Genomic DNA, 26288 nt, shown 5'->3' with positions numbered 1-26288 from the left:
CATGTGTCTCTTGGGAGTGGCTGAAACACTGAATTATCTTGAAAACCCGTGACGCGCCAGTAACCACGAGAAATTTTTACAACCTGGTTCGAAACTTCCATAACTCATTAAAATTTTATGATTTTCAGAAAAAGTCGACGGGGGAATAAAGCCACCTCCGACTAGCTAGCTTTACAACGGTTATCTCGCTCGAACGTTTCTAAGAAAAATATGGATTTTTTCTTCAACTCTCACGAAGTATAAAATTTTGCTATCCTTCGACTGAAGATATAGACTTGCAATTTGAATCAATCAGTCAGGGAATAAATCCAGGTGAGGCTATGTAAGGGTTATTGACCTGTCACGCGACTTGTGGCATTTGTTTCCAGCGACAAGTAAGGCAAAGTCTTTCACGTTTTTGTTGCCGCATATAAAACCCTCTTTCGTTGGACGGACGCCAGACCAGGAAGGTAACATTAAGTGTCATTCCGATGTCAAAAGCTTTTCATGTAGCATTGTCGTAAAACTTCATATGGGGGCGGGTGGGTGATTATTTACTCCTTACAATCCGGAGGTCACCAAAAGAAATCACTACGGGTGCCCGTAATTGCCGGTTTATTGCCCATTTAGTGACTGCAGTGTGAGTTCAAATTGGTACCGTAACGATTTCAAGACACCACCCCCCCCCCCCCCCCACCATTCATTCGTCCTTCTTCTTATTACACCTAATCAAATGTCGTTGAGATGGCTTTCTTCTGGGGTATTTTTACTGGCTAGGGAACAAGTTCACCACCCATATATTTGTGCTGCCAAGGAAAACTGAAAACTCGCCACTCATCAAGAAATTTGTGGTTGGGTGACCTTTCATAACATCGATCGTTTGGTCAAAACGTTTCACGGATTTCTGTCGACCTCTCGGCTAAAATCTCAAAGTAATCTTTTTTTGTATGTGTGAAGACTGAAGATGAGGTCAGATTTAATACAACAACCTTCAAACAGTGAAATTCGCGGAAACTGTTTTTCTGAATTGTTTCCCTGTTTACGTACGCACGCAAATTTTAATGCGGGAGCAAAATTAACCTCCAAATCGCAGAAATTCCTGAATTTTTATACAATGTTTCTCGCTTTATCTTCAATCAAAGCTCGTATAGGTCTCCTTTTCAAGACGAGTTTAAAGGGTAAAATTTATAGACCACTTTCAGAAATGGCAGCCAACTTGTCATTGGTTTTTCGAATACGTGAAAAACGTTATGGTGATGCAAATCCCACATGAACTCGCTTCGAAAAGAGATTGCTGTGAACTGGAGAACGTCCACAGCCTCATGCCCTGTCCTCAACGAACCCTAATGCCTTGGTTGTCTTTATATATTGTTAGGTACCAAAAAGGGCGCTTATTTGAAATGGAAGCTAAAGATGTTATAAAGTGGTCGGTCATGGGATTTCTGACTCTGTTTTTCTTCTCTGGTCTGTCTTTGATTATTTTTGCCGTCACTATACCCACACCGTTTGGAGACTATCTAACGATGAAAGGAGCTGCTTTCCCCATGAACTACCCTCTCAGAATCGCACTTCTTATTCTTCTTCTAATAATAACAGCCTCGTCCTTCTTTGCCATAACCAAGGAAAACAATCGACTTTTGACACTGCTTGGTGTGTTATTTATAATATTATTCCTCGTCGAGTTTATCTTGGCCATACTATATTTTACAATGGCAAGTGAGGAGGATTTGAATAAAAAGAAATTTAGTAATGGCATGCAAATGATGGGAGAGTACGGAGTGGACGAGAAGGTGACTGAGGCCTTTGATCGAATCCAGCGGACCTACGCGTGCTGTGGAATATTGGACTACCGTGACTGGTTCACTTCAAAGTGGGCAGCAAGTCAGGTTTGTAACTTCCCCACTGTTCTTATTCAAGTTGACGGGCATGGGGGCTCTCCTTTAGCCTAAAAGAAATGGCGCTCAAATGGCGCCTTGGTTTGTATTCAGTGTGATAATTTCCTAAAGTGAGCCCTTTCGACTTGAGACGACGAAGCGGTTAACCACTGTAAAGTTAACTTGCACGCGTATAGCCTCAGGATATGAAATTATTGCTGATTGACGAGAGATCTAATGGTGTGATCTATCTTATTCTTTCATTGCACCTGACATGACGTAACATTGAATTAGGCCCCGTGAACACGTATCCGGATATTTTTGAAAAAATACACTTTTTTCTCCGTTTTTCACTTCCGTCCACACCAAATCGGTGTATTTGATCACCGAAAACAAAGGTTTTCGAAAACTGTCTGAGTAGAGACTTTTGAAAACGCAGACTTTCCGTAAACGTGTGGACGGAAGAAAACGAAGGTTTCCGAGTCCAGTTATCCCCGGCGCCGACTTGCTGCGTTCGGGCTCATAAATGGTCCTCATCGGAGTTGAGCCTGCAGGCACATTTTCTTTTGTTTAAAACTACATGCAAAAGAGGCTTAAGGGTAAATTCAATACAATGTGACCCCTTAGTCTCGTTCATGTGGCGAAACCGCTGATAACTCCGATAAGGGCTATTGCTACCTTTTGTGCATGCTTTGTTAGGGAAAATTATGGTATTCGCATCGATGTGGACGGCTGAATACGATTTGAATGCGCTACATGTGAACGCTTTTTTTTTTTTTAAACGGAGAACAAAGTCCCCGTTTTCAAAATTATCCAAATACGTGTACATGTGGAAAGGGCCTTAGCCAATTTGGGGTAGACTTTCATATACCGGACCAAAATGGCGGAAGACAAAAGAACCATAATCCATTGTTATTCTGATTAGGCCTTGTTGATTAGGTATTGATTGTTATGTTAGCTTTGTTCTTTTGTCTTATGGACGTTAATTATTCAGGGTCCGGTATATGAAAGATAAGCCCCAATTTGGTCTATGACACGGGATTTTGTCGCACTTGCTAAGCAGGCCCGTTCTGTCGGCGTTTTTGTTGTTGTTTTCAGGGAGTAAACAACAGGGTGCCATCATCATGCTGTAAATTCCCATCACCAACTTGTGGATATGATATGGACACAAAAAATCCCATTGACGTCATCAACATTCTGGGATGCTCAGGACTCAACTTCTCTTACGAAGACCGAAAAAAGTTTGTGGGAGGAGTGGGTCTGGCCATTGGCCTCTTGAATCTGTTTGCATCGTTGTGTTGCATCGTATTTATTTTCTGTTTTAATTCTGCGAGGGGACTGAGTCCGGTGGATGCTCTCAAAGGAGTGGAACCAAGCGACGACCCAGGAAGGCGAGGGTCATCCGTGAGCGACACGCCGAAGCCTAAACGACGACCCCAGCCGAAATCGGTCTTGCGTACTTCCAAGGAAAACTTGACTGAAGACAATGTCGATGACGATGACGACTTACCACTCGACGCCTACAAAGATTTACGCGATAAGTCACAGATGTAATTTCGATGTGTCCATAGTATAACGACACTAATGAATTGGTGTCTTTGCCAAGCGGAAGGAGATCTCATCTGCTTATCACGGCATGCTGCGTTTGAACAAAACCACCAACTGAACAATTTGAAATCCTGTGTCGTAGATGGCCATCGATTCTGGTAGAGAAGTTTCAAAATATTTATTAATCAGAACTTGTGCAGCGTAATCACGATGCCCTTTCTGAGCTTATTGGTGTCTATGAAAGGACACTTCGCGCGGACACATTGGACAGTTATACACCTCTTAACGTCGCGTGATAAGCACGAGACGTTTTTAATCGACGGACGGGAATCAGATGTAAACATTTCACATGGTAGACTGGACAGTAGTCTCTCCCAGATTTTTAAAGTAGTGTCTTGACAATCGAAAAAAGAAAAAAGAAAACTCACTTCTGGTTGCGTCTGTCGCCCCAAAGCGTGCCCTGCTTAAATGAAGCTCCCTAGTATTTGTAGGCGGAAAGGAAACGCTAGGCTGAGTATAATTGAAGGTCTAATGCATGTGGAACAGTGTCAGCTTTGGTAGAGCAGGCTTAAACCTCCAATAAGACTATTGCACACTTTTCTTCACGAGTGACGAACTCCTCCATTGTAAGGATGGAATGACGCCATCCTACTGCTTCTTGCAAGTTGCAATTCATTTTGTTGATATCTTCTAGTACAAGATTGTGCCAATACAAAACAAGCTATCTGAGGGGTTTACCTCCCTCAGGACAGAGCTCATACCACAGGGAATTTGTAGTATTCTATGGGGTAACTAGACCGAAGTCAGTAACAATATCGGTGTTGTTGGACGAAAGTCGTGTGAACTTGACCCTATACCGGCTTTAATATGTTCTTCGTATATACTAAGCGTGCAATAGTCAAATCAAAGATGACGAAAGCCTCTCTCGACCTGGAGGACTATTCAAATTTTTGACTCGATTAGACCTATTTCGAACATAAAAGTGGTATGTAAAATCATGGAGAAAATTGTTACTTGTCAGCTGAATAACTATATAGAAAACTTTCCGAGTGAAACGTTATACCACCGGCAAGTGGACGTAGCTTTTAGTGATACTCGTCCTGTCCACTTCTGCTGCGTTCATAAATAATCTCACTTTGTCCTGGTACAATCCTGGCAAGGGAGAGGTGGGCGCTTCTGTAACAGGAATTCTTTACCACTAAACTGACATTATTTTCCGGGGACGGAATTATTTACTTACTCGTGCGTTAAAAAATTCTTTTAGTCAGCCCTATGTACCTATGACATGACAGTACAGGATTGATTGGAGAGAATTATTATAGGAGAAATCGGGCGACTAGAAGAAAACCCAAATGAGAGAAAGGAGGCAAAAGAAGTTTATTTAATGCCGACCAGATGCGATATTCTTTCAAGATCTACCTGCGCCATACTTTTCTAAATAATTTAACTTTGATGAACATGGACGGCTCTTTCACATCTTTTCGTGATATTTCCCTGTTATTTTCATTTCTTTGGGAATGTTTAGAAAATATCAAGGGAAGCCCGGGGAGAAATGGCTCCACTTACTTTTTATTATTATTATTATTATTATTATTGTTATTATTTTAAATTTATTTATTTAAATTAAACAACGAAACTACACATTACGTACCTACACATTACAATCTACATGCTGAAATACAATCTAAACGTTACATACAGCAAATTTACAGTACACTACTTGCAGCTATGAGTTAAAAGATTGAGTTACATTGATATGCCATATTAACACACGCTTCTTACGTTGTTTATAATTATCTATTGTTATTGCACTCTATTACATATTATTATTGAAATACACTTACTTATGGACCAAGGGAGAGGTGAAAGGATGGGTGCAACACAGAAAGCCACCCCTGCGCAGATGTACTCTGTAGGCTGAATTATGTGAGACGACTGTGAAAAAAAAGGTTCAAACATGGTCATTTTGACTTTTACTGCCGTTTGATAGTCATTTCAAAAGCAAAAGGAACAAGAAAAAAAATTCCTGCCGAGACCCGGGAATATTCAGGGCTCATGCGAACCCTCCGGATTTGAACCAGGGACCTTTAGATCTTCAGTCTAACGCTCTCCCAACTGAGCTATCTCGGCGAGACGAGAGCTGCGGACGTGTTGTATTTATTTAAACCTTGTTAGGTAATTCTGGGTAAGTTCTGAATACGTTATCATAAATTACTGCCTCACTCTGGTGCGTTAAAACATCCAAACAAGATGGCGCTTCCTACTTTACAACCGTACTGGCTAAAAAACTACAAAAATAGAAACGAGGGCCTTTTAGTTCGTAGAAATCAGTTTGAAGCAGACCGAAGAGAGGCCTGGGATAAAAATGCGAGATATTTTGACAGATCTAATGTTGAAACTACGAAGCAAAGGGTTTGGGGCTCGAGGGAATCTCACCAGGAAAGGTAAGCTTAATAAAACCTTACTTCCATGAATCGATCCTAAAGAATTTATGATACTTTTATGTATATTAGAGCTTAAAACTTTAAATCATGATGGTATGAACTTGATCTTGGTCTTGCATACCTGTTTGTCAAAAGTTGTTTACTATAGGAATTATACAACTTCACCTCTACAAGAGTTCATTATCATGTTGTGTCCCGGTATTCTGTAATGCAGTATTTGCCTCCAATTGATTGATTGGGTTCAGGGAACAATGTGCATTGTAGATCCCAGGATCAAACTAATAGATATAATTAACATACGAAATAATATATGAAAATTATGAATCATATGAATATTGAACTGCGGATGTACGAAAGGCCCTTGGCAAAATCTGGATCGGACCGGATCGGACCGGACAGGATCGGATTGGATTGGATTGACAAAACTCGGAGCGGATCAATAACAAAATCCCTGCCAAAAGTAAGCGGTTACCAGACAACGTGCTGAAGAGAGGAGAAGTCGAATTCTGTGCCTTTCTTTCTTGTGTAGTCGTCTCCTCATTTATGAGACTCGTCGAAATGTTCTTTTTTTCTGGAGGTGATTTCAGATTCCAAAGCAGAATTATGAAAGATACGATGTGACGAATTGTCGCCAATAAGCGAATTGACTGTGTACATTTTTTATTATACATTTAAAACAACTAAATTAGCCTCCAGTATATTGAACATCATTAATATCCTACGACCCAGTGTTGTGTATGAGATGGTGAAAAGCAGATGATGCCACAAGTTGACCATAACCAATATCATTATCCAGAACGTGCGAATGTTGTCTCATTAAATTTTAATAAATACTGAACTTTTGGATCCTTGGAAATTTTGCTTCTTGCCACAAAGTTCTCAGCTTGGCAACTTTTCAAGTGATCGTCAAGTACGTGACCTGACAACCAAGATGAGATTTGTATGTAAATACTGTCTACCTGTTTTATTACAAGCCTCGTTGTTTTTGCTTCGCCGTTAACTTTGAGCTGCTGTGGTCACTAAGCCAGCTAATTTGAATCAGGTATCTGACGTCCATCCGGCTCATGGTTAGTGGCAAAGCAAAAACGTTCAAGTATATGAGCTATGAGAGAGCGATTGTCCAGTTGTTTTGTTGGAATTTGCCAAGTTGAAGAATTGGCTTAGAAAAGAGGTAAAATTTATCTCTGGGACTGTTGCTGGTGATTTGAAGTGGAAACATTACTTTCTTCTTGATTTATTGGCCTTATTCAATTTTTTGACAGTGGGTTGTCATTGGCTAGTTACTGATTTAATTAAGTTGTATCTATAAATAAAATAAAACAAAATAATTATTATCGTTTTAGCATGCAAGCACTGGATGGTGTATTTAGAGAAAATGAGAAGCAGGAGAAACTGCATAGATTGGAGAAGAGAAGAAAGCACTTGTCTGAACTTTTGTTGAAGGAAACCAAGGAATATGAGGTACATGTACAACTGTCTTCCCCTAATCTTGATTCCCCAACTTCAACATCACTTGTGTCTCAGAATACAGACAATTATAATTATTATTGTCTGTATTAAGGACAGTGCCTACTATTGTTATTGCGCATACGTTCTTCGCATCTCGAGATACTCAGATTTCCTATCGGGGGTGCTTATTATTATACAGGGATGTTTTTGCGTGGTTCAATGCAGAACTTAGCAAGTGCTCTTGGTATCCAAAAAGAAAGTTGGGGGTAACCATGCATGCATTTTTCAGAGACAATTAAGCTTCAATTTGGAAAAGAACACCATATATTGCTTTGTATTTTAACCCATTCACATCTCAAATGCCCTAGGATGCCCCTCATTGACGAGTAAAATCATCTGGCATTAGACGGAGTAAAATCTAGTAAGTGTCACTCTCAGGGGTCAATGGGTTAAAGCTTTTTACAAATATTCTTGATTAATTATCTTCAAAAAATGTGTCGTTACCCCCAATTTTCTTTTTGGATTTCAAATAATTAACAATTATTCACCGAAGGCTCAGTGATTATCGGTGAATATTCACCTCGACTTCGTCTCGGTGAATATTCACCGATAATCACTGAGCCTGAGGCGAATAATTGTTGTAGTCTAAATAGACAGGTGATTATCTTCACTTACAGTGGCAAAACGACTAGTGGCAGCCATTTTGTCCGTCGAGGTGATTATCAGCTGATAATCCGAGATAGCGAGTCCACGAGAGCGCGTGATTTTGTATAATCACCTGTGTATTTATACTAACACTTGTTAAGATCTGCTTTTCCTGCACATTCAGTAAACCACGCGAAAATACCTTTGAATTAGTGGGTACTGTCCTTAACATCTCAAATTGTCTCCCCAATGCTTCTCCTCAAGTAAGTATAAACGGCTGTATTTACCCTAAGCTAAAAGGAACTCTAACCTTTGCCCTAACCTTATTGTTGGAAATTGGCAGCAAAGACTTCGTGTTGGATGTCAAAATTGGGCCTGCATCTAAGAATGGAGAGTACAGAAAAAATCATCTTTCCCTCCTCCCTCTTTATTATTTTGTCACTTCCGCAGTTTTTTCTGTCAAAGCCTCTTCTACTGGCTTGCTCAATATGCAAAACCTGCTTTGAATATGCAAACGAATAAGTGCTCGAGAGCGGGCTGTCTGGTTTATAAGTTACACAATATTGACCAGTGTTTAGTGCCAAGATTACTTTAAATATACTTTTTTGATCTTCTTCATTTGGTAAAAGTTTATCATTAAACTAATTTACAATGATGTTTATTTGCTCAGTAAAACACCCTGGAATACTACATGTAAGCAAGACTTCATGTTGACACTTAACTGAAGTAAAGTCTAGATATGCAGCATTATTTTCCTATAAATCTGCACAATAGTGTCAAGTGTATGAATACACCAAATTGAGCTGAAGTGTTAATCGACACTTTATCAACAGGCATCTGACAGTAGTTTGGCCATTGTGCATTTTTACTAGGTAGCCAGTTAAAAATTATCTAAGGCGATTACTCTTTTTTCAGGCAGACAAAAAGAGCAAACGAACAAAAAAGCTCCATACATGTGCATGTATCTTTTCTTTTAGGCAGAGCTCAAAGATAAAAGACATGGTGGTGCTGGGAAACTTTTACACATGAAAGATAGGTTGGTACAATTCAACACCCTTTGAATATTATAGTATTGCCTTGTCCTTTGTTGTCACCCTCATCATTATCATTGAGAAGCCTTTGCATGAAAAGGTCCCAAAGAATATGTTTACACGTACTGTAGATTACAGTTCACAAAGCTGGCAGGTGGACAATCAAAGTTATGCGCAACTTTTTACTTGTAAGTTGCATTCATTTTAGGCCAGAATAGCGTGAAATTATGTTTAAATGAGGTTAAATGAAATTTAACAGAGTTAACAACAAAGAGCGGGTGCGGCCAGTTGTTGTCTGTGGTTTTATGATATTATTTTGCTCATGCATCTGATTCCTCATGCTTTGGGTTACAAGTAGAGCTTATTGCTTTATCAGTGTGGCAGGTGTGGATCAGATCAGCGTTTAGCAGTTTTTCCCCTTCCTCCCCCTCCTCGACTACGTTCCACTGTTTATCTCTGTGATGGGTGCCTATCTTCTCTGCAACATTGTATGTGGGGGCTCATAGGTGGGTTGTCCCAGATTGTACCAGCAAGGGGTATGTATAGTCTCCATCTTGGAGCTGGCTGCCAATAGTGGAAGCTCCAGCATGTGTCTGGCACTCAACCTCCACTTAGCGACGCAGTCATTTGATCATGTTTTACTGTTTGTTTTGAGTGTACCTACAGTATTCCAGTACAGCTGTTAAAAGTTGCATTTGAAGTTAAGAAGAGTAAATAAAAATGGATTGCATTATATACATGTATTTTTTTTTCTAGAGCTGATGAACTTAAAGCTGACAAAGAAACAAGAAGAAAAGAGGTAAAAATTTTAAGAGCAAATTAAGAAGTTAGAGATACTTTTGAAAGATTCTCATTCTTCTTTAATCTGCTGAAGCTTCAAGGAAACCTTCATTCCAACAAAGAATAACTTACCGATACACATTTTTCGTTCCAAAGAGTGACACTGGTAACTGTAACCCTAACCCCACATGTAAATAATATTATTATTCAACAGGCTGTTATGTACTGTTTTAAAAATGAGCAACAGTGTTTTATCATGTTTTTAGACCCAATATAACATCTGCTACAAGCTTTTTTGAAGGGCTTCAAAAACATTGCACAAAAATCATGTCTCTTCGGTGTCCAAATAAAGGTTGAAAATGTGAGCCTGGGAAGATATTAACATACAAGAAAAACCAGGGTTTTCAATAAGAGCTGGCGGCTGGAGAAATTCGCCGGTTATTGCATGTGAACTTGCCATCTACTCTTCCTTTGAAATTACCCCCAGTTTTAAAAGAACACGAGCCTTGGATCACGAAAGTTTTGTTCATGAAAAACAAAAGAGACGCCCGAATTCGGAGTATTTTGGCGTTGATTTCTGTTTCCCTGTCCCTGTCCATGTTTTGGTGATTGGTGATCGGTGATGGAGGATAAAGCACTCGCATTTTTGAGTCTGTGGTCCAGCAGTCCAGTGCTTGGTGTAAGCTGCCTGATTTGCTAACTACATTTGAAGCCTGACAAGACAACATCTGCAAAAGGCCTTTTCGGTCACGACAAGTGAAATGCATTGCACGCAGCTGTACAGAATGCAAAGAAGCCTTAAAGGGGGCTACACGTCACGCTATTTTAACATCTTTTCAAAACCCAAAATATGTCTTGCCACCAAATAAATTTTTAAAATTTGAAGTATTCATGTACTCTCTCTGGATAAAAAAAAGCTAAAATATAAATGTTAGTGTTGTGTTCAATACACTAATTCGTGCCCCAGAATACTGGAGTTGCATTCTAAGAGACCCAAATTTCAAATTGTCCAGTGGGAGGATGCCCCTGGAGCCCCCTACAAGCTCATGCCTTTGACCCAGAGCAGGACGCGCGCCTTTGATGTGCGTTGGCCATTCTCCGCCTACTCCTTGGGTTTTGCCGCCTACTAAAATTCTTATTGAAAACCCTGAAAACAAGCCAGGCCACATTACTAACTTCTTTATATAAAGAATTTGAATGAGGAGTTTTTTATCGTGTTTGACCTATTAACCCCCTGGGAGTGAGACTTTACTCTGTCTAACGGCAGACGATTTTACTCGTGAACTGGGGCGTCCCAGGGCACCTTTGGAATCAATTAGTTATAGGTCATGCATGTCACGTTTTATCGATGTTTTGATGCGATGATCGGCTCATAATTGAAATCCAAAAGTGGGGGTAACCATGCATTTTTCGAAGATAATAATATTAATCAACAATATTTGTAAAAAGCTTTAAAATACAAAGCAATGTATGGCAACCTATTCCAAACTGAAGCTTAATTATCTCTGAAAAATGCATGGTTACCCCCAATTTTCTATTTGGATATACCAAGAGCATTTGCTAAGTTCTGCCTCCTCTGCATAGTTTTGAACCGCGCAAAAATATCCCTGTATTAATAAGCACTGCCGATAGGAAATCCGAGTATCTCAAGATGCGCAGAACGTATGCACAATAAAAATAGTAGGCACCGTCCTTAAATGATAATAAATGGTTTAATGTGATGATAGGCTCATAAATGATTAATGAATTTTTCAAGGAAAACATAACAGTGACATTATTTTCTGTGTTCTCCCTGTAGATTGCAGAACAAAAACTGTATGAGCATTGGAAGCAGAATGCCCCTGAACTCAGAGAGGTTAGAAGGGACAAAATATTTTCTTGGTAACACAAACAGTAGTCCATTGCCAAGCTCGCTAATTCTTAGTACTGGGAGTAATGAGATGCATGCTCAGTTTAGATACACTGTAAATGTGGTTAAGTGTCTCTTAAATTGAAGTGTCAACTTTGCATAATTCACAACAATGGAGCTGATGTTGCATTCATGTTAATTCTTATTAAGGATTTGTGTTTAACTTGGGTATCTGAGTTTTGAGGACATTTTTGTTATGTCTATTTCCTGTTATTTGGGAGCATACAGTTACACAAACTTGTTGGGGGTGAGTGATGAGAAATTGGGGGGTCCCCCCAAAAAATTGATCAGAAATGTTAAATTAAGGTAAAGATTTTTAGCCAATTTCAGTGCATGTCATGTGTTTTAGTGAATATGTGGGATTTTGCAGATTTATCTCAATTTCGCAGCTCCGTGACCACGCAAAATTCAATTTCAATTCAATTTCAATTTCTTTGTTTATTAGCATTGCAATATCATTACAGTCCTAGGCGACCAGCTATTAGCGAAGCTATTCTAGGCGGGCTGCCTTTCTAAAACAAGTCCTGTCTTTGTTATTGAACACATTAAATAAAATTCAGTTAAAATCACAAAGTACATACAAATTAAGAAATCGGTTAATTAGTTAATTAATTACACAGTTATCAAGATACACAGTTGAAACATGACTAATTACAATTTAAAATGATTAGTTTTGAATTTAAATTTAGATTTATCGAAAAGGTACTTTAACTTTAACTAGTGGACGAGAGATATTTTAAATTTTGAAAATTTCTGTGCAGCGTAAATTAAGGACGTTCGCGCTAATTGTTTGTGCGCAACGTTACTGCGCAGGTAACGCGACTGTAATATGTCACGCATTACTTCGAGCATTAGTGAAGTTGAGGTTTTAAAACCTTTGCAGAAACCGTGGACGATAAGTCTTGCACAGCGTTGGATAAGAGAAGATCGTGATCAGTCAAAATTGGTTCAAAATATTTAGGAAAGTCAAGTAGACTACTGCACGACTGATGTTCGCGTTGTTTTTATCAGTCGTGCACTAGTCTACTTGACTTTCATAAATATTGTTCAAGCATTAGTTAAAATAACATGGCGACAAAAACGCCAGGCAAAAAATTCCAGGCCGGCAAAAGAATGGCACATTTATTTCCGAATCATCATGAAACGTTAAAGAGAAGTGAGCGGGAGGATGGAAAAGCTCTTTAAAAGGTAGCTGCTGATCGAGTAGTGGCTGAAAGTTTGGAAAACTCGAGGACCAACCGTTGCGTACATTTAATGGGGCTGTTTCTTTTTTTAATGTTTTTATTACCCTATGAACTTAAGTTCAAAATGAATGTATGTTTTTGAAGTTCTTATCCTTTACTTTCGTGAAAATAGAGCAGTATTTTCGTCCTCGTCGGCTTGAATAGTGCGGACCTTCGTGGAAAAAACCAGCGATTAAATTTCACAAAAACCACACTCCAGAAGACGAGCATGACGGCAATGGGGAAATATTATACAAAACACTAACCAAATGAAGATGACGACTGCTTAAAACTTCGTTGCTATGCTCGAGAAAGCTTTGTTTTGGGGTAAAAACCGGCAGGTTAGTTTTCAACGATCGATCCTCTCTTGGGTTCCAGTCCTTCCCCGACAAGTCACGCAAAAACGTGACAAACAAAGTTTTCCAAGAGCTTCGTAAAATCACATCGATTTTACTCCCTTGGATCATCGGTGACCCCTATTTTTTTAATCATGAATCACTTCCTCTACTTACTATCTACAAAATATGATAAAATGAAAAAAATCTCACCGTAAGAAGTTATCTTTTTTTTTAATTTTCTTTCCTCGTGCCATCGAATTCCGGTAGTGGTTGCAACGGATAGAGGTTACGAAAACGCTCGTCCAGGATGAACTCTACTGTTTACGACGTCCCCAGCGGCATGAAATTATCTTAAAATCCCACCCCTAAAAACCTATGCACGGAAACCTTCACTCTAACAGTTTATTTTTAGGATTTTCAATGGATGAGCAGATGAGGCTACCTTTCGTTGTTATGACAGATTTATCGAAATTAAGGCATTTTTCCACTGCCATTTTCTCCGAAACCAAGTCAGTGACCCTCAATTTTTTTTATATTTTTGGAGTAAGTACTTTATGACCAAACTCTATGGGAGAAATGAAGAAAATCTCACCGTAGGAAGATTTTGGCGCGAACGTCCTTAACATTCATCTCCTCAATTTCCAGTAGTTTTAATAGCCAATTTTTGAGTTCACGCTTAAACAGGTTAGGGAAAAGTATCAGAAGCCTAGTATAATTATTATTCTAGACCTATCTCTGAGAACTTTAATCCCTAAAATGGGGGCGGGGGTTGAGAGGGACAGTAAGGGGTAACCACATAGTGGCAGAGCCAGGTCTTGGACCACCAGCTCCAAGGTCAACCAACTGGCTTGCTCACCTTTCCTGCAGTATACATGTAAGTGGGTGCTGTTTGCATGCTGCTGAGGGGACTGGCATACCATCGATCCCAGAGAGGTTAACGATGCCTTGACTTGCTACATGTGACAGAAACTTTATTACCGGTATGTCTTGTGAAACTGAATTATAAATTGTTGAAACCTTCTGACTGAGGTAAAGTTTTAACACTGTCATCGACAGATTGAAGCAGATCAACTGAGAGAGCATGTTGTAAATAGCTGGGCTGATCAAGTTTTGGATAGAGAGGAGGTAAATTCCTAGTTCATCCACTAACCATAGCACCCTTTTTTGCTTGATAAGCATGCCTTCGCCCTTTAACACTCAAACCGGCCTAAACTGGCCAGAGATCTTGAGACCTCCCTTGAGCAAAGGCGGGTACTGTACTCAGCGTAGACGGGTGCTACATGTAGTACCCCGGTCCAGGCTTGTAAGAAAACCCCTGATCCTGAGCATTCTTGCCAAATCTTAACCCTTTGACGTTCAAACCGTCTTATACCGGCCAGAGTTAGTATTTTACTCTGTCTAACACCAGATGATTTTACTTGTCAATGGGGAACCCCTGGGAGTCAATGGTTTAAAGTGCTACTAAGACCAAAAAATCAATTTTAATTTTTCTTTAGATTTCAAAACTATGTTAACTTAACAGTAAGTGACCCAAGTTTGAATCCTTGATTTGAAAAAGATACGTGGAATTTTCCTGTTTAATGGTCCACCATTACATGTACTAACTTTAAAGTCTTGAGAGGGCTGGATCGAGGAGAAATGATGTCAAAGACTCAATAGTTTAAGAATGCAATACGTCTGTATGCGGCTCAATTAATATGCAGCACAGGAGTTTCGGGCTTTCAGACTTTCAAACTCATGTTTTGCATATTATTTTTATAATAAACTGCATTTAAAAGCTGAAATTTTAAGCTAGTGAGTCAATGATGTCACTTTTCCCATGCCCACCCAATCAGTTTTCAACGTGAGTAATGGCAGACCGTAAAATCCGAAACTTACACTCAAAGTAAACAGCCTTTGGATAAAAATCAAAGCTCAAAATTTTGCTAGTCAAGTGTTAAGCAATCACACTTTCAAAATCTGAAGAAAAAAGGAAGTGATTTTTTGATCATAGTAGCACTTTAAGTTTGGTTTCAAAAGTGAAGGAGCTTTATTGCTGTCATCAGAAGTGTGCAAACATTATCATCCAAAAAAGCAACATCATGAGTGTGTTATATTTCCTATTCTTCCTTACAACTGCACTTTGATTGACAAAGATTTATTTAAGGATCTTTCATAGATCTGACCTAAGGCAGCGTAGCCAAACGGTAAGGACAGCCGACTTTGGAGTGTGGAGTTGCCCAATTCATCTTCCCCTTTGACAACAAGCTGATGTTGTTTTGGGTAGTCCTGGTTCAACTTCTCAACTGCATTTGTAAACTTAAGTAGGAAGCTAGTCAGCCTCCTGCAATTAGGTTTCTTGCATCACTTACCTATTTCCATAAATAATAGTTTCCTTGGTCCTAAAAATCCCCTGAGTCAAGTCAGTCAGGTACAAATAATGTTTGCCGCATATCCTTACATACATTGTAGCAAAGATCTTTGCAAAGTGGCTTTTCATTTAAACTTAGGGTAGAAAATTACTGTTTAGCTAAGCTTTATAGCTCAGCTCAGTTTTTCATTTACAATGTATTCACAATTCCTTTTCATTTTTCATAGAACCTGAAATCAGCAAGATATGAGGACAGGAAGTAAGTCTTAAAACTGCTTTCAGTAATGTTAAATAAGGCCTTGAAATGGTTGTCAATTCAGCCTGCTACAGTGTATGTAGATGTAGCAGTTAGACTTTCCATACTTATGACTCACAGATGTAACAATAATTTAATGCAGTTAGTTCCTCTTTCATTGTTATTGCATCATAGAATGGAGGCTGCTATGGAAAGAGACAGACTCTTGGCACTGCAGAAGGAACAAGCCAAAGAAGAAGAAAAGCAGAGGTTTGTACCAACCTTATTGGCATTTGTATCTAATGCAGTGCAAAACCGTGAAATGTGATGCTGTGAGGTGTGCTGACGTGGTGGAGTGTAATGTGGTGGGATGTGATGTGAAGTGCTTTTACATGTACATGTAATTGCATGTTCCATGTATTTCAGCAGATACAGTGTATGTCTGTCATCATCAGTGTGAATGACAATCTTGACACCAGAGCTCTTCTCTTGACTGAGGGAGAGAATAGCTCCAAGGAACCCTGAAACAAAGTGTCTTCTCATTGGTTTTTGTGAAGAAAAATCAAAATTGTCTCTAATTGATGCATTCATGTTAGAACGAGCAATTAAGATGACGTAAGGTTCAAACAAGCCAATTTTTGTCTATACATGTAAGAACCCTACGGCACATGTTCTCGTGCCTAGAGTTTCCAAGAGCCTTGGGTCGATCCGAGGCCCTGGTGACGAGAATGTGCTGTGGTGACTGGAATGATGGACACCAGTGATGGCCAGCAAATTTACAATCCATTAAACAATGAAAATTAATGGGAATAAAGGATAAAAATTAATGGTTTACAAGTACGTCTATTATGATGATATCATTAGCACACAATCATTATCATAATCTGGAAGAAAATTAATACTACCGGTAATAGGAAATTTGGTTTAGAAAATTTCAAACCCCATTACAGTATGTCATGTAAACATCTTATACTGCGTATATTTTGCGAGTTGCATAGTATTTTTAGAGTCCTGCAGGGGTGGGGGAAAATACGAGCAATGAGCAAAATGTCCACCAGTTATAATATTATGTTAAACCATCAAATAAGAGATTTATTATTCCACTTCAAAATGTGTTATTTTGCTTCAATTTTATTTGGTAAGAGTGTTTAAAAAAAAGCATCATCTGTCCTTCAGGGCGCGTGCAAACGATGTAAACAGCACAAAAGCCAGCCAAATATCCTTAGTTATTTGACGGGATAAACGAAATGACAAGTGACAAACGATCACAAACCAAATTATTCTCTAAATTATCAATCTTTGCATCATGTTGAAAACAATTTCTTTCACTGAAAAATTCCTGTTCCATCCTTATTTGCTCTGTTCTAAACCAGTAAAACCGGGACACTACAGTGTATTACCGTCTCATATTTTGCGCGTTCTCTTGACCAAATATGGTAAAATGGCGTAATAGTGGAATAGTAAAGATAATTTATTGTCAGTTAAAAATGTTGTTGTATGTTTTGTTATCAGGGAACAGGAAATTCTTGCAGAGGATCTGAGAAAGCAAATGGAGGAACTAAAACTGAGAGAAGAGGAGGTAAATAAAATCTTGAATTGCAAAGGGCAGAAAGGCCTGCTGTTGTTTTTATGTAGGGGTTCATTGCAATACCGTCGTATGGCAAGGTGCACATACCAAATTGCACAATGTAATAATTAGGGGTACATGAGGAATTGTGTGCAGTGGTTATGTTACTCCTGGGAGTGTAGTTCTAAATTACTGTACAATTAACAAATTGACGTCAGTCTGTCCTGTTATTGATCATAAATTTCGTCTTAACATTGTCAAAGTAGCTGTGGATCCATGAAGTGATAGCCGAGTGGATCTGCAGACTACTTTGACATTGTTATGACAAAATTCATTGTCAATGACAGGACACACGCATGAAAATTGACATCAATTTGTTTTTTATAATAACAAAGAGGCAGGGGGGGGGGGGGGGTCAAAATTAAGTCAAAACACGAGAAGAATGCGAGACAAAAATGCGAGAAACTTCAATTTTATTCAATCTGACATGACCAAATTCAACTCTTCGAAACATAAATTTATGCGTCTGTCCACTTATTAACAATAAAAATTAACCAATTAGTGCACAAGAATTTTGCAGTCATTGTAAAATTGTGAATTTCCCACTTTATGTTGTCTTTACATGGGAAACTCTGGTTAAGCAAAGCTTTCTTACAAGTGTTTTGGAAATTGCCACTATAATATTAATAATTATTAGTTGTTAATAACTTCTTACTAACCGAGTGCAAGGGCCGTACTGGGTAATATTGGCCCGAGGTCGTGGTAAAAATGACCGAGGGCCAATATTCCCCAGTACGGCTCGAGCGAGCTCGGTTAGTAAGTAGTTTATTATATGGCTTTTTAATTACCTTTTGCTTTGTTTTTGCAAGCCCGTAATCGGCCCGTGGGCATTACGGGAGAATAATGCCCTACAATTCAGTCACAATTAGCCAATCAGAGCGTGTGTTATATCAGCTACAAACACTAGCCATATGATAATTATTTTTAATTTCTTTTATTATAGGCTCAAATGCTAAGACAAGAACAAGAGGACCTGCTCAGGGAACAACATAAAATTGAAGAAGCTGTGAGTGTCTGATCTGCCACTTTCTATTATTTCTTATTAATTTTGTGCTCATATCTCGGACCACCTTGGTATGTTCATCTACAAATTACATCTTACAGTTAAGTCTTATTTTAGGAAGAAGAAAGAAGACACTTAGAAGAAGCAAGAAGAAAGCGGGAGTTTGGGTAAGACTGGTCTTGATCTAAACAATTACCAAGTTCTCAAAGCAATCAATATTTTAAGGGGACTTAAAAGTACTTTTTGAGTGGATGGAGAGATTGTTAAGCCATTGACTCCTAACCTGCCCTATTGACACGTAAAATCGTCTGGCATTAGACAGAGTAAACTCTATTATATCTCACTCCTAGAGGTCAATGGGTTAAAGGGGACATACATGTAGTTTTTGAGTGCATTTAGAGGTTGTTAAGCCATTGACTCTTAAACCGCCCACCATGGACAAACTCGTAAAATCATCTGGTGTTAGACAGAGTAAAATCTATGATGTCTCACTCTTAGGAGTGAATTGGTTAAAGGGGACACACATTGTAGTTTTTGAGTGCATTTAGAGGTTGTTAAGCCATTGACTCTTAAACCCGCCCACCATGGACAAACTTGTAAAATCATCTTGTGTTAGACAGAATAAAATCTATTAAAGGAGAAGTTCACTCCAAAATGACAATCCTTTTTAAATCGATTAATAAAAAGTTCATGAGGAGAGCAGCTTTTAACCAAAATTTAAATCTTGAAATAGCTTTCTAACCTTGTGAAATCCTTGTTTAAAATACACACATGCAGGCCGCTTTCTTGGATTATACGTGATGTCATTGAGCTCAACCTGAGGTTATGCGAGAAGGTTGAACACAAAGCTGTTGAGCTGTTGAGCAACATAAATTGCTCAAATAGGTCAGACAGACGAAACACCGTTCATGTTGTGCACATTTCCAATAGATAAGTGGGATCAGCTGAGCTCAGTGACGTCACATATAATCCAAGGTGGTGGCCTGCATGTGTGGATTTTTAACAAGGATTTTGCAAGGTTAGAAAGCTATTTCAAGATTGAATTTTTTTTAAAGAGGATTGCCATTTTGGAGTGAACTTCTCCTCTAAATTTTGTTCCTAGGAGTCAATGGGTTGAACAGAAATATCTTTTTATCACAATGTGGACCCAGTAATGCTTCCAGAGCAGGAAAATATTTTTTTCAAAAGACTGGTCTTGGTATTGATGACATTTTCATAGTTTTTGCAGTGGTCATTAGTTAGGTTCCCTCGTGGCCCACCTGATGATAAAGTTGCTCTCTATCTGCTTATTAACATTTTTCTGTTTACAAAATTTATTTTCAGGCGGGTCCTAATACGTCAACACAAAGCTCAAATGAAAAGAAAGAGTAAAGAAATTCAAGAGGCCCTGGTATGCATCTTGAAATTAATTAATACCATTGAAATACATGTACATTGTATTAACATGAGAAGAAGATTTTAAATGACATTCTTGACTTTTGTACCCAACAGGAACTTGATTTGAAGATTTTAGTGGCACTCGCTCAAAAGGTGAGAAGAAGGGGCTCCTTTTTATGTCAGTAACAGATTTTATTTTCTCGATTGCTTGAAGTATGTGAATATGTTGTGAATTGTAATTATGTGAACTAATGTTTGGTTCTAAAATTGTATCTCTCAAACAGAAGGATGAGGACAAAGCACTCGAAACATCGCGGCGAGAGAAAGCCAGAGCAGATGCAGAATATATGAGACAGGTGGATCTACCAGTATAGCGATGTTTCTCGTGACGTCACCCATGGTTATTGATATGCCAACCAGAACCTAATTGGTTATTGAAAAAATGACTTCTTTTGTTCCATGGTCGGCAAATTTGAATATCAAAAGTAACACGACGTCAATGTTTGTAAATAAGAAATATTACTATAGGGACTTGTACTTAATATTATTATTATCTTTTTGTCCTGGTTTTTCCTTGTGTTTTCCTGAAGTTTGAAAATTGTTACCTACTCTCATTCTTTTTTTATGCATGGATGATTTTTTACATGTATAATAAGGTAACATACAATATGTACCTTCCTGAGTGGTGTAAGGAGGAACCCACATTCTATGAAATAGTTTATCTGTTTGATTGTGCTGAATTTCCCTCCAATTTCCACCACGTACTTGGGTCTGGGTTTCCTCCCGAGAAGAAGCAAGCATTTGATTGGTGAAAATCAACAGTGGCTCCCCATGCCTCCTGGGGCTTCATGCTACTTGAAACCAGGATAAGCGTCAGCCAGCTCAGGTGCTACTACATGTACTTTACCTTACCTAGTTAGTCTCAGCAAAATTCACCTTCTCTTAATGAACATCATTTCCACTTTTGATTTTTAGAAATGTTCACATTTTTATTTCAGAATAATTTGCAGTTCTCCATTAGAGGTGGTGGCTGACTTTTGCAACTTTAAGTTGTTTCATTTTACAGCTGTATTTAGTGTTAAGCCTTTTCCTGGTTGTTTCCAAGGTTGTTGCTGATCAACTTAAGTTGGAACAGCAAAGGGAAGCAGAATTGGACATGCTATATAGGTACACAAAAAAGCTACAAAATTTTTTTAAATAGTTATCGGGGCAACAATGAAAGATGACACAGGCCAAGAATAGCCATTCTTTGGCTTAGAAACAGCTGCAGGAAATTTACCCGTTGCTTTCTGGTGCTTGTAACTGATACCTGCAGTCCAAGAAAAAGGGGACTTTTCCTGGTCAAACTAAATTTCAAGCTTAACAGCTATTGGTTGGTAAAAGACATGAGATTGCTGTGCAGTGCAATCTCAAACCAGTGCAAACCAAAAACCCACAAAGGTTTTGCAAAAGGTAGGGAACCCATCTCGTGCTGTTGTCGTTTGGTTGTGGTTGGGCACTGAGTCAACCGCTTATCCCTGTGGCAGGGATCCTAGCTACACTATATTGAATGCTAAGACAATTCGAGGTGACTATGAGCAAACCATAGATGGCTTGGAATAAAATGTGTAAGCAGACACAGCCCTAGAATTTAACCGTTGCTTGTAAATGAGTACTAAGCCTGTTATAGTCGAAGTCTTTTTGGGTCCATACTCTGAACTGACACACCCATGGGCCCTTCGAACCTGCCATTGTAGCCCTTCAATGGGCCATTTCCGAGTTGCTGTTATGGAAGTAAGTCTTGGTGTTCAACTATTATAAGGGAAATGAGTTTGATTTGCATAAGAATACGCAACTCATTTCCATTTGAATGGTTGTGCACCAGGACTCGCCTTGAAACTGAGGCATGCAGCAACTCGGAAATGGGCTATTTTGAAAATGTGGTATTTTGTCAAGGATGGAGTTGTTGAAAATGTTATCTTTTTTCGACCACTAGAGATGAAGCTGCACGAATGTGGACCAAGAGAGAAGCTGAATGGGAACGAGAGAGACTGGCGAGAGAGAGACTCATGGCTGAGGTAAGCCAAAAAGTCACGACAAGAGTGATTTAGATAAGAGGGGTATTATGGCGAGGGTGGGCTCCAAAGGACAGTCACAAATGAGTCTATATTTAGGGTACCGGTTCCTGCGAAAATTAGTTGTCATGTTTCTGACAAAACATGGCAGAAGTTACACGCGTTACATGGCTTGTCCTGATTGGTTAAAGTGGCGGTCCTTTGTTTGTTTACGTGTGTAAAGTGTATCTAAAAATAAGTCCGTCTGTGACTCTGCTGGGGCAAGACCGCAAATGGATAGAGAAACACTCTTATCTACAGCACCGCTCAGAAATACGTTAACCAAAATACGCGCACAATACGCGTATATCTATACGCGTATGTGCGTATAACCATACGCGTATTCGGGTTTAAATATACGCGTATTCGCGTATAAATATACGCGTATACCGATATACGCGTCTGCCTCATCCTCATTAGCTAGCTTACTGTTTTGCTTATTGTTCTACAGAATACATGTAGCTTGACAGCACTAAAATAGTGCACGACTACGAACTACATGACGACGACGCACTTCACAGTTTACAGTTGTAACTAACTAACCTGGCCTAAGAATGGAAGCGAGGCTGCCGGTGACCCTGTTTTGAAACAAACCTTCATGCATTTGTAATGTTAATACGGACTAATTAGAATTACAACAACAAAATTTACATGATAAAAGCAGTGGTGGTTGTATCAATGCAAGGTCACCGGCTGCCTCGCAGCCATTCATAGGCTAGGTCGCTTAGCAAGCAGTTGTAAAATGGCCTATTCACTCTTGTCGCGAGTTTGAAATGCAATGGCCTGGGCGCAGAGTCACGTGTAAAAGGTTCAAGTACGGGCAACGGTTAAATTGATAAGAACGACTGTAATCGACACGAACAGTAAACAAAACTTTATACTTAACATGGTTCAGGTAAATTAGACTAAGAGAACCTATTTTTTTATTAATAGTGATTTGTCGCTCATAAAAATGCGCTACCTTGACCTCAGTATTTAAGGTGTTACCACATTTTGACGTCATCTGTGATCTATTACTGAACAGACGTACGGCAACATGGAATGTATTTAGTAAGTCTTTTTTTTTCGTGATCACATTGTGTGCTTGTTATGATGGTAGGTTCTGGGTGTGCGCAAGAGACAACTCGACGAGAAAATGGAGGAAAATAAACGACGGCAACAAGAATCGATTGAAAGTCGAGAGGAGCTTCTCAGAGAACTGGAAGAGGTGCAGCGAATGACAGCGAGAGAGAAAGCTGAGGAGGAGAGAAAACGAAGAGAAAGAGACGAGGAAATGCAAGCACAGGTTTGATATTTACGTCTTGGTTTTTCTCGTTGGTGTGGAGGCGTGACCGAAAGCGATGTAAATGCATCATCCCGTAAAGACCACTTTCATAAATGGCGACCATTTCCGAGTTTATGTCGGCCTCCTTTTCAAAGCGAGTCTAAGTTCGAAGTTTTTCTTATGAAAATAAGTTTTCATTCGTATTTAAAGTAGAACTAATTACCATCACAAAAACGTCGCACTTAGACTCGCTTTGAAGAGGAGGTAGACTTGAACTCGGAAATGGCCCATTTTACCAACTGCCCTCGATTGGAAACAAAAATTCTTTTGAAATTTGCTCGTCGTAGCGAAACTAGAAAGGCTTATTAGCATTAAAACAGAAGAATATTTATTTGGCCGCCATTATGAAAGAGGTCTATAAAGGAATACAATAGCTATGCCTCCTTCTCGTCTAAGCAGCGTTGCATGTGTGAAGCGTTCGTGTGCACAAGCTAAAAAGGTAATTTTCTTTATTATATGACTAGCTCCGTGAGCGGGCACGATGACCCAAATCCCGCGCTGTGATTGGCTACCCGAGCGGGCAAGATGGAGCTATATCGCTTGGCCCCGCAAGATTAAAGATCCATTTTTTAGTGTTTTATCACATATAATAAACCCTTTATTGACCAAGCTTATTCGGTCAAGATGGCTGGACATTGGCCTTGTTCTTTTTTTGCGTGTTTATGGACCTCGACTTTCCCTGCTAGCAGAGATCTCTTTTGTTTTTGCGTTCGCTGGGTTGATGAGTACAGGAGAAGAGACCTGTGCCATGGGTCGAAACTCACTTTGATCCAACCGCCGTCCACAACCTTGGACGGCACTCTTTAAACCGCATGCCTCATGATATGTTTGCTGACTGTGACTTGAGCCCACTATGTCCCACGCATTCCTTTACAGTAAATCCGCTGTTGTTAAGTGAGCCCACACAACACGAAGTATCACGTGAGGATTCGGTCGCTAAGTAACCGCCGTGCATGCTCAACACAGTGAATTTCGACCCGAGGCAGAGGGCTCTTCTCCCGTACTCGTCAGTCCAGCGAACGCAAAAGAAAAGATACCTCTGCTAGCAGGGAAACCTTGACTTCATCTCGGTCCATAAACACGCAAAAAAAAAACTTGGCCAATATCCAGCCATCTTGACCTCACGCTTTACGATATATAGATATAGCCAAGCCTAAAAGCGGAGCTCCCGTGTTATTTATTCTTTCAGTAAGTTAACCTGGCGTGAGCGTGCGATTCATTCGGAAACCACTACCTGGTCAGTGGTCAACTTAAAAAACAGCTGACCTCTATGAGCTTTAAAATTGAGACAGCGCTATGGTCACGTGATACTGGTCAGCCGGTACCTTATTCGATAGGTGTCAATTAACCGCAACATGGAGGCCCAATATCAAAGATGTTCCCGCCAAAAAACGTTGGTTGCGCCACAGAGTTTCACGTTGGCATAGATGGGTTGTCATATTTTCTTACTCATGGTGCTCCGCGTGCGCGCCTTCGACCTTCGGTGGTCTGTCAAGAAAAGTCGGTAGCGTGTCAAAGCTCCCCAAGTGAAATTTTTAAAAACGTGCGCGGACGATAAGAGGGGCACAGTAACCGCGTGTGCTCCTTCCGCTCCCGTTTTGCTCGCGTGCGCTACTCTGAAAACACATACTCTTGCTCTTGCTACGCATGTCATTTGTTAACAGTTTGTGGTTTATCTTTTTCATTGACAGATAACGTCTCGTAGAGAAAAGGTCAAAGAGCAACAACAACTTGAAAGAGAGGAAATCGAAAGAGAAAGGTAAGTTAGATGTCAAGGGAAACTGTGGCATCTTGTTGCTATAGAAGGGAGGAGAGGGTGGGATTGCCTTCAACTTATAAAGGGATCGAGCATAATGTCATGGCCGCACCAGACCATTCTACCAGGGTGATGTCATCATACAGGAGTTTGAAAAGAGGATTATTTCGTGTGGAGCCAGTGGCGTCTTTGGGGACGTTTTACTCTACAGCGAAGGAACTATCGTTGGCGGTTCACATCTTCCTTTTCCTACTTTTAGACGAGAAAAAGACGCTTACAATCAGATGCTCAGACAGGAAGCAGGTTTCATGAGAGCAAGAGGACCACAAGCGAGGGTAAGTGCAGCTTCTCTTCGTGACGTCCCCTTGTGTTTTGTCACGCATTCCTCCCTCGCTCGTTTGGTTGGAATTTTTGACGTTCCGATTGTTTGACAACCAGTCCTTTACAGTCTGTACAAAAATTTGGTTTATCAACGGAGTTGATAATGTAAATTGACCAGGAATCCAGGATTCGCTCTGACGAAGGGCTAACGCTCGAAACGTCAGCTTTTAGAATCTCTGTACGGTGGTCAATTTACATTATCAACTCCGTTGATAAACCAAATTTTTGTATATTACTTCCCCACCGACGCAGCACCACAGTTTCTTTAGAAACTACCCCTTCATTCTTTACAGTCTGTATTTGACTTCGATAGAAGACTGCTGTTGTACATCCCCTGCACATTCTGTCCGTTTGTGGTGGTAAAAGAGAGTTGCTAGGTCCAACTCAAATCAGTTTTTTGCTCATGTATCTTCTAGTTTGCACCAAGAAGGAGGACAGCGTTTGAATAATGTAATTTCCAATGGATCCAACAATTCAGAGATACAAGATAGTTAACGCACTCAACGGAACCAACTCAGGAGCCAGATCTGATCTGCAGCCTGATGGAAAAAAGATAGCTTGCATGACCGAATGAAGAAATATTGACGTGCGGTGTCCGTTTAATATGCTTACGTGTGAATAAGAGTAAGAGACAAAGGAAAATTGTTGTTTTTGCTTCACTCGTAGTCAATATAGATGGACTGGTTATGAAACGCTGGAAACTTCAAAAGCGAGAACAGTGACATTTCACGTCATGTTCACTTGACCGTGACCATGTACAATCTTTTGTACTCTTTTCGCAACTGATTTTTAAGTTAATCAAAACTTGAGATTGGCTGTCCTTTAGAAAAGGGTGTGGTTTGTGCACGGGCAGAGCTAAAACAGCGAACAAAAACATAAAACAAAGAAACTTGTCGAGTTTCATAACAATCACCATTTTGTT

The 26288-nt window shown here is 39.6% G+C and overlaps 2 protein-coding genes and 1 non-coding gene across 4 annotated transcripts; 2 read left to right on the top strand and 1 right to left on the bottom strand.

The window, feature by feature from the left end:
* Window positions 1-147: 147 nt before the first annotated feature.
* LOC137976001 (CD151 antigen-like) lies at window positions 148-4848 on the top strand. Of its 2 annotated transcripts, none has more exons than XM_068823244.1 (3): window positions 148-312; window positions 1355-1865; window positions 2952-4848. In XM_068823244.1, exons 2-3 carry the CDS (start codon window positions 1380-1382, stop codon window positions 3405-3407), a joined length of 942 nt encoding a protein of 313 aa, XP_068679345.1. In that variant the 5' UTR covers window positions 148-312; window positions 1355-1379; the 3' UTR covers window positions 3408-4848. The 2 variants fall into 2 exon arrangements, with proteins under 2 accessions (XP_068679345.1, XP_068679346.1); XM_068823245.1 differs by lacking the exon at window positions 148-312 and adding an exon at window positions 794-911.
* A 609-nt stretch (window positions 4849-5457) lies between these two features.
* Window positions 5458-5531, bottom strand: Trnaf-gaa (transfer RNA phenylalanine (anticodon GAA)). The gene has a single exon. It is a non-coding gene; the product is annotated as a tRNA-Phe (tRNA).
* A 97-nt stretch (window positions 5532-5628) lies between these two features.
* LOC137974862 (trichoplein keratin filament-binding protein-like) lies at window positions 5629-26188 on the top strand. The gene is made up of 20 exons (XM_068821856.1): window positions 5629-5845; window positions 7189-7306; window positions 8917-8975; window positions 9727-9769; window positions 11549-11605; window positions 14277-14345; window positions 15798-15829; window positions 16001-16075; window positions 17318-17384; window positions 18376-18438; window positions 18553-18602; window positions 19759-19825; window positions 19927-19965; window positions 20097-20168; window positions 20918-20979; window positions 21788-21869; window positions 23005-23190; window positions 24921-24988; window positions 25245-25320; window positions 25783-26188. Exons 1-20 carry the CDS (start codon window positions 5652-5654, stop codon window positions 25813-25815), a joined length of 1512 nt encoding a protein of 503 aa, XP_068677957.1. The 5' UTR covers window positions 5629-5651; the 3' UTR covers window positions 25816-26188.
* The last annotated feature ends 100 nt before the right edge of the window (window positions 26189-26288 follow it).

This window comes from Montipora foliosa, chromosome 11, assembly GCF_036669935.1.
Source record: "Montipora foliosa isolate CH-2021 chromosome 11, ASM3666993v2, whole genome shotgun sequence".
Classification (NCBI taxonomy): Eukaryota; Metazoa; Cnidaria; class Anthozoa; order Scleractinia; family Acroporidae; genus Montipora; species Montipora foliosa.
This window is presented reverse-complemented; position numbering and strand designations above follow the sequence as displayed.

Coding starts and splice junctions, on each gene's coding strand:
- LOC137974862 (XM_068821856.1), top strand. CDS start 5,652: ATGGCGCTTCCTACTTTACAACCGTACTGGCTAAAAAACTACAAAAAT. Junction 18,603..19,758: donor AGAAGAAAGCGGGAGTTTGG/GTAAGACTGGTC, acceptor ATTTATTTTCAG/GCGGGTCCTAATACGTCAAC. Junction 19,826..19,926: donor AAGAAATTCAAGAGGCCCTG/GTATGCATCTTG, acceptor TGTACCCAACAG/GAACTTGATTTGAAGATTTT.
- LOC137976001 (XM_068823244.1), top strand. CDS start 1,380: ATGGAAGCTAAAGATGTTATAAAGTGGTCGGTCATGGGATTTCTGACT. Junction 1,866..2,951: donor CAAAGTGGGCAGCAAGTCAG/GTTTGTAACTTC, acceptor TGTTGTTTTCAG/GGAGTAAACAACAGGGTGCC.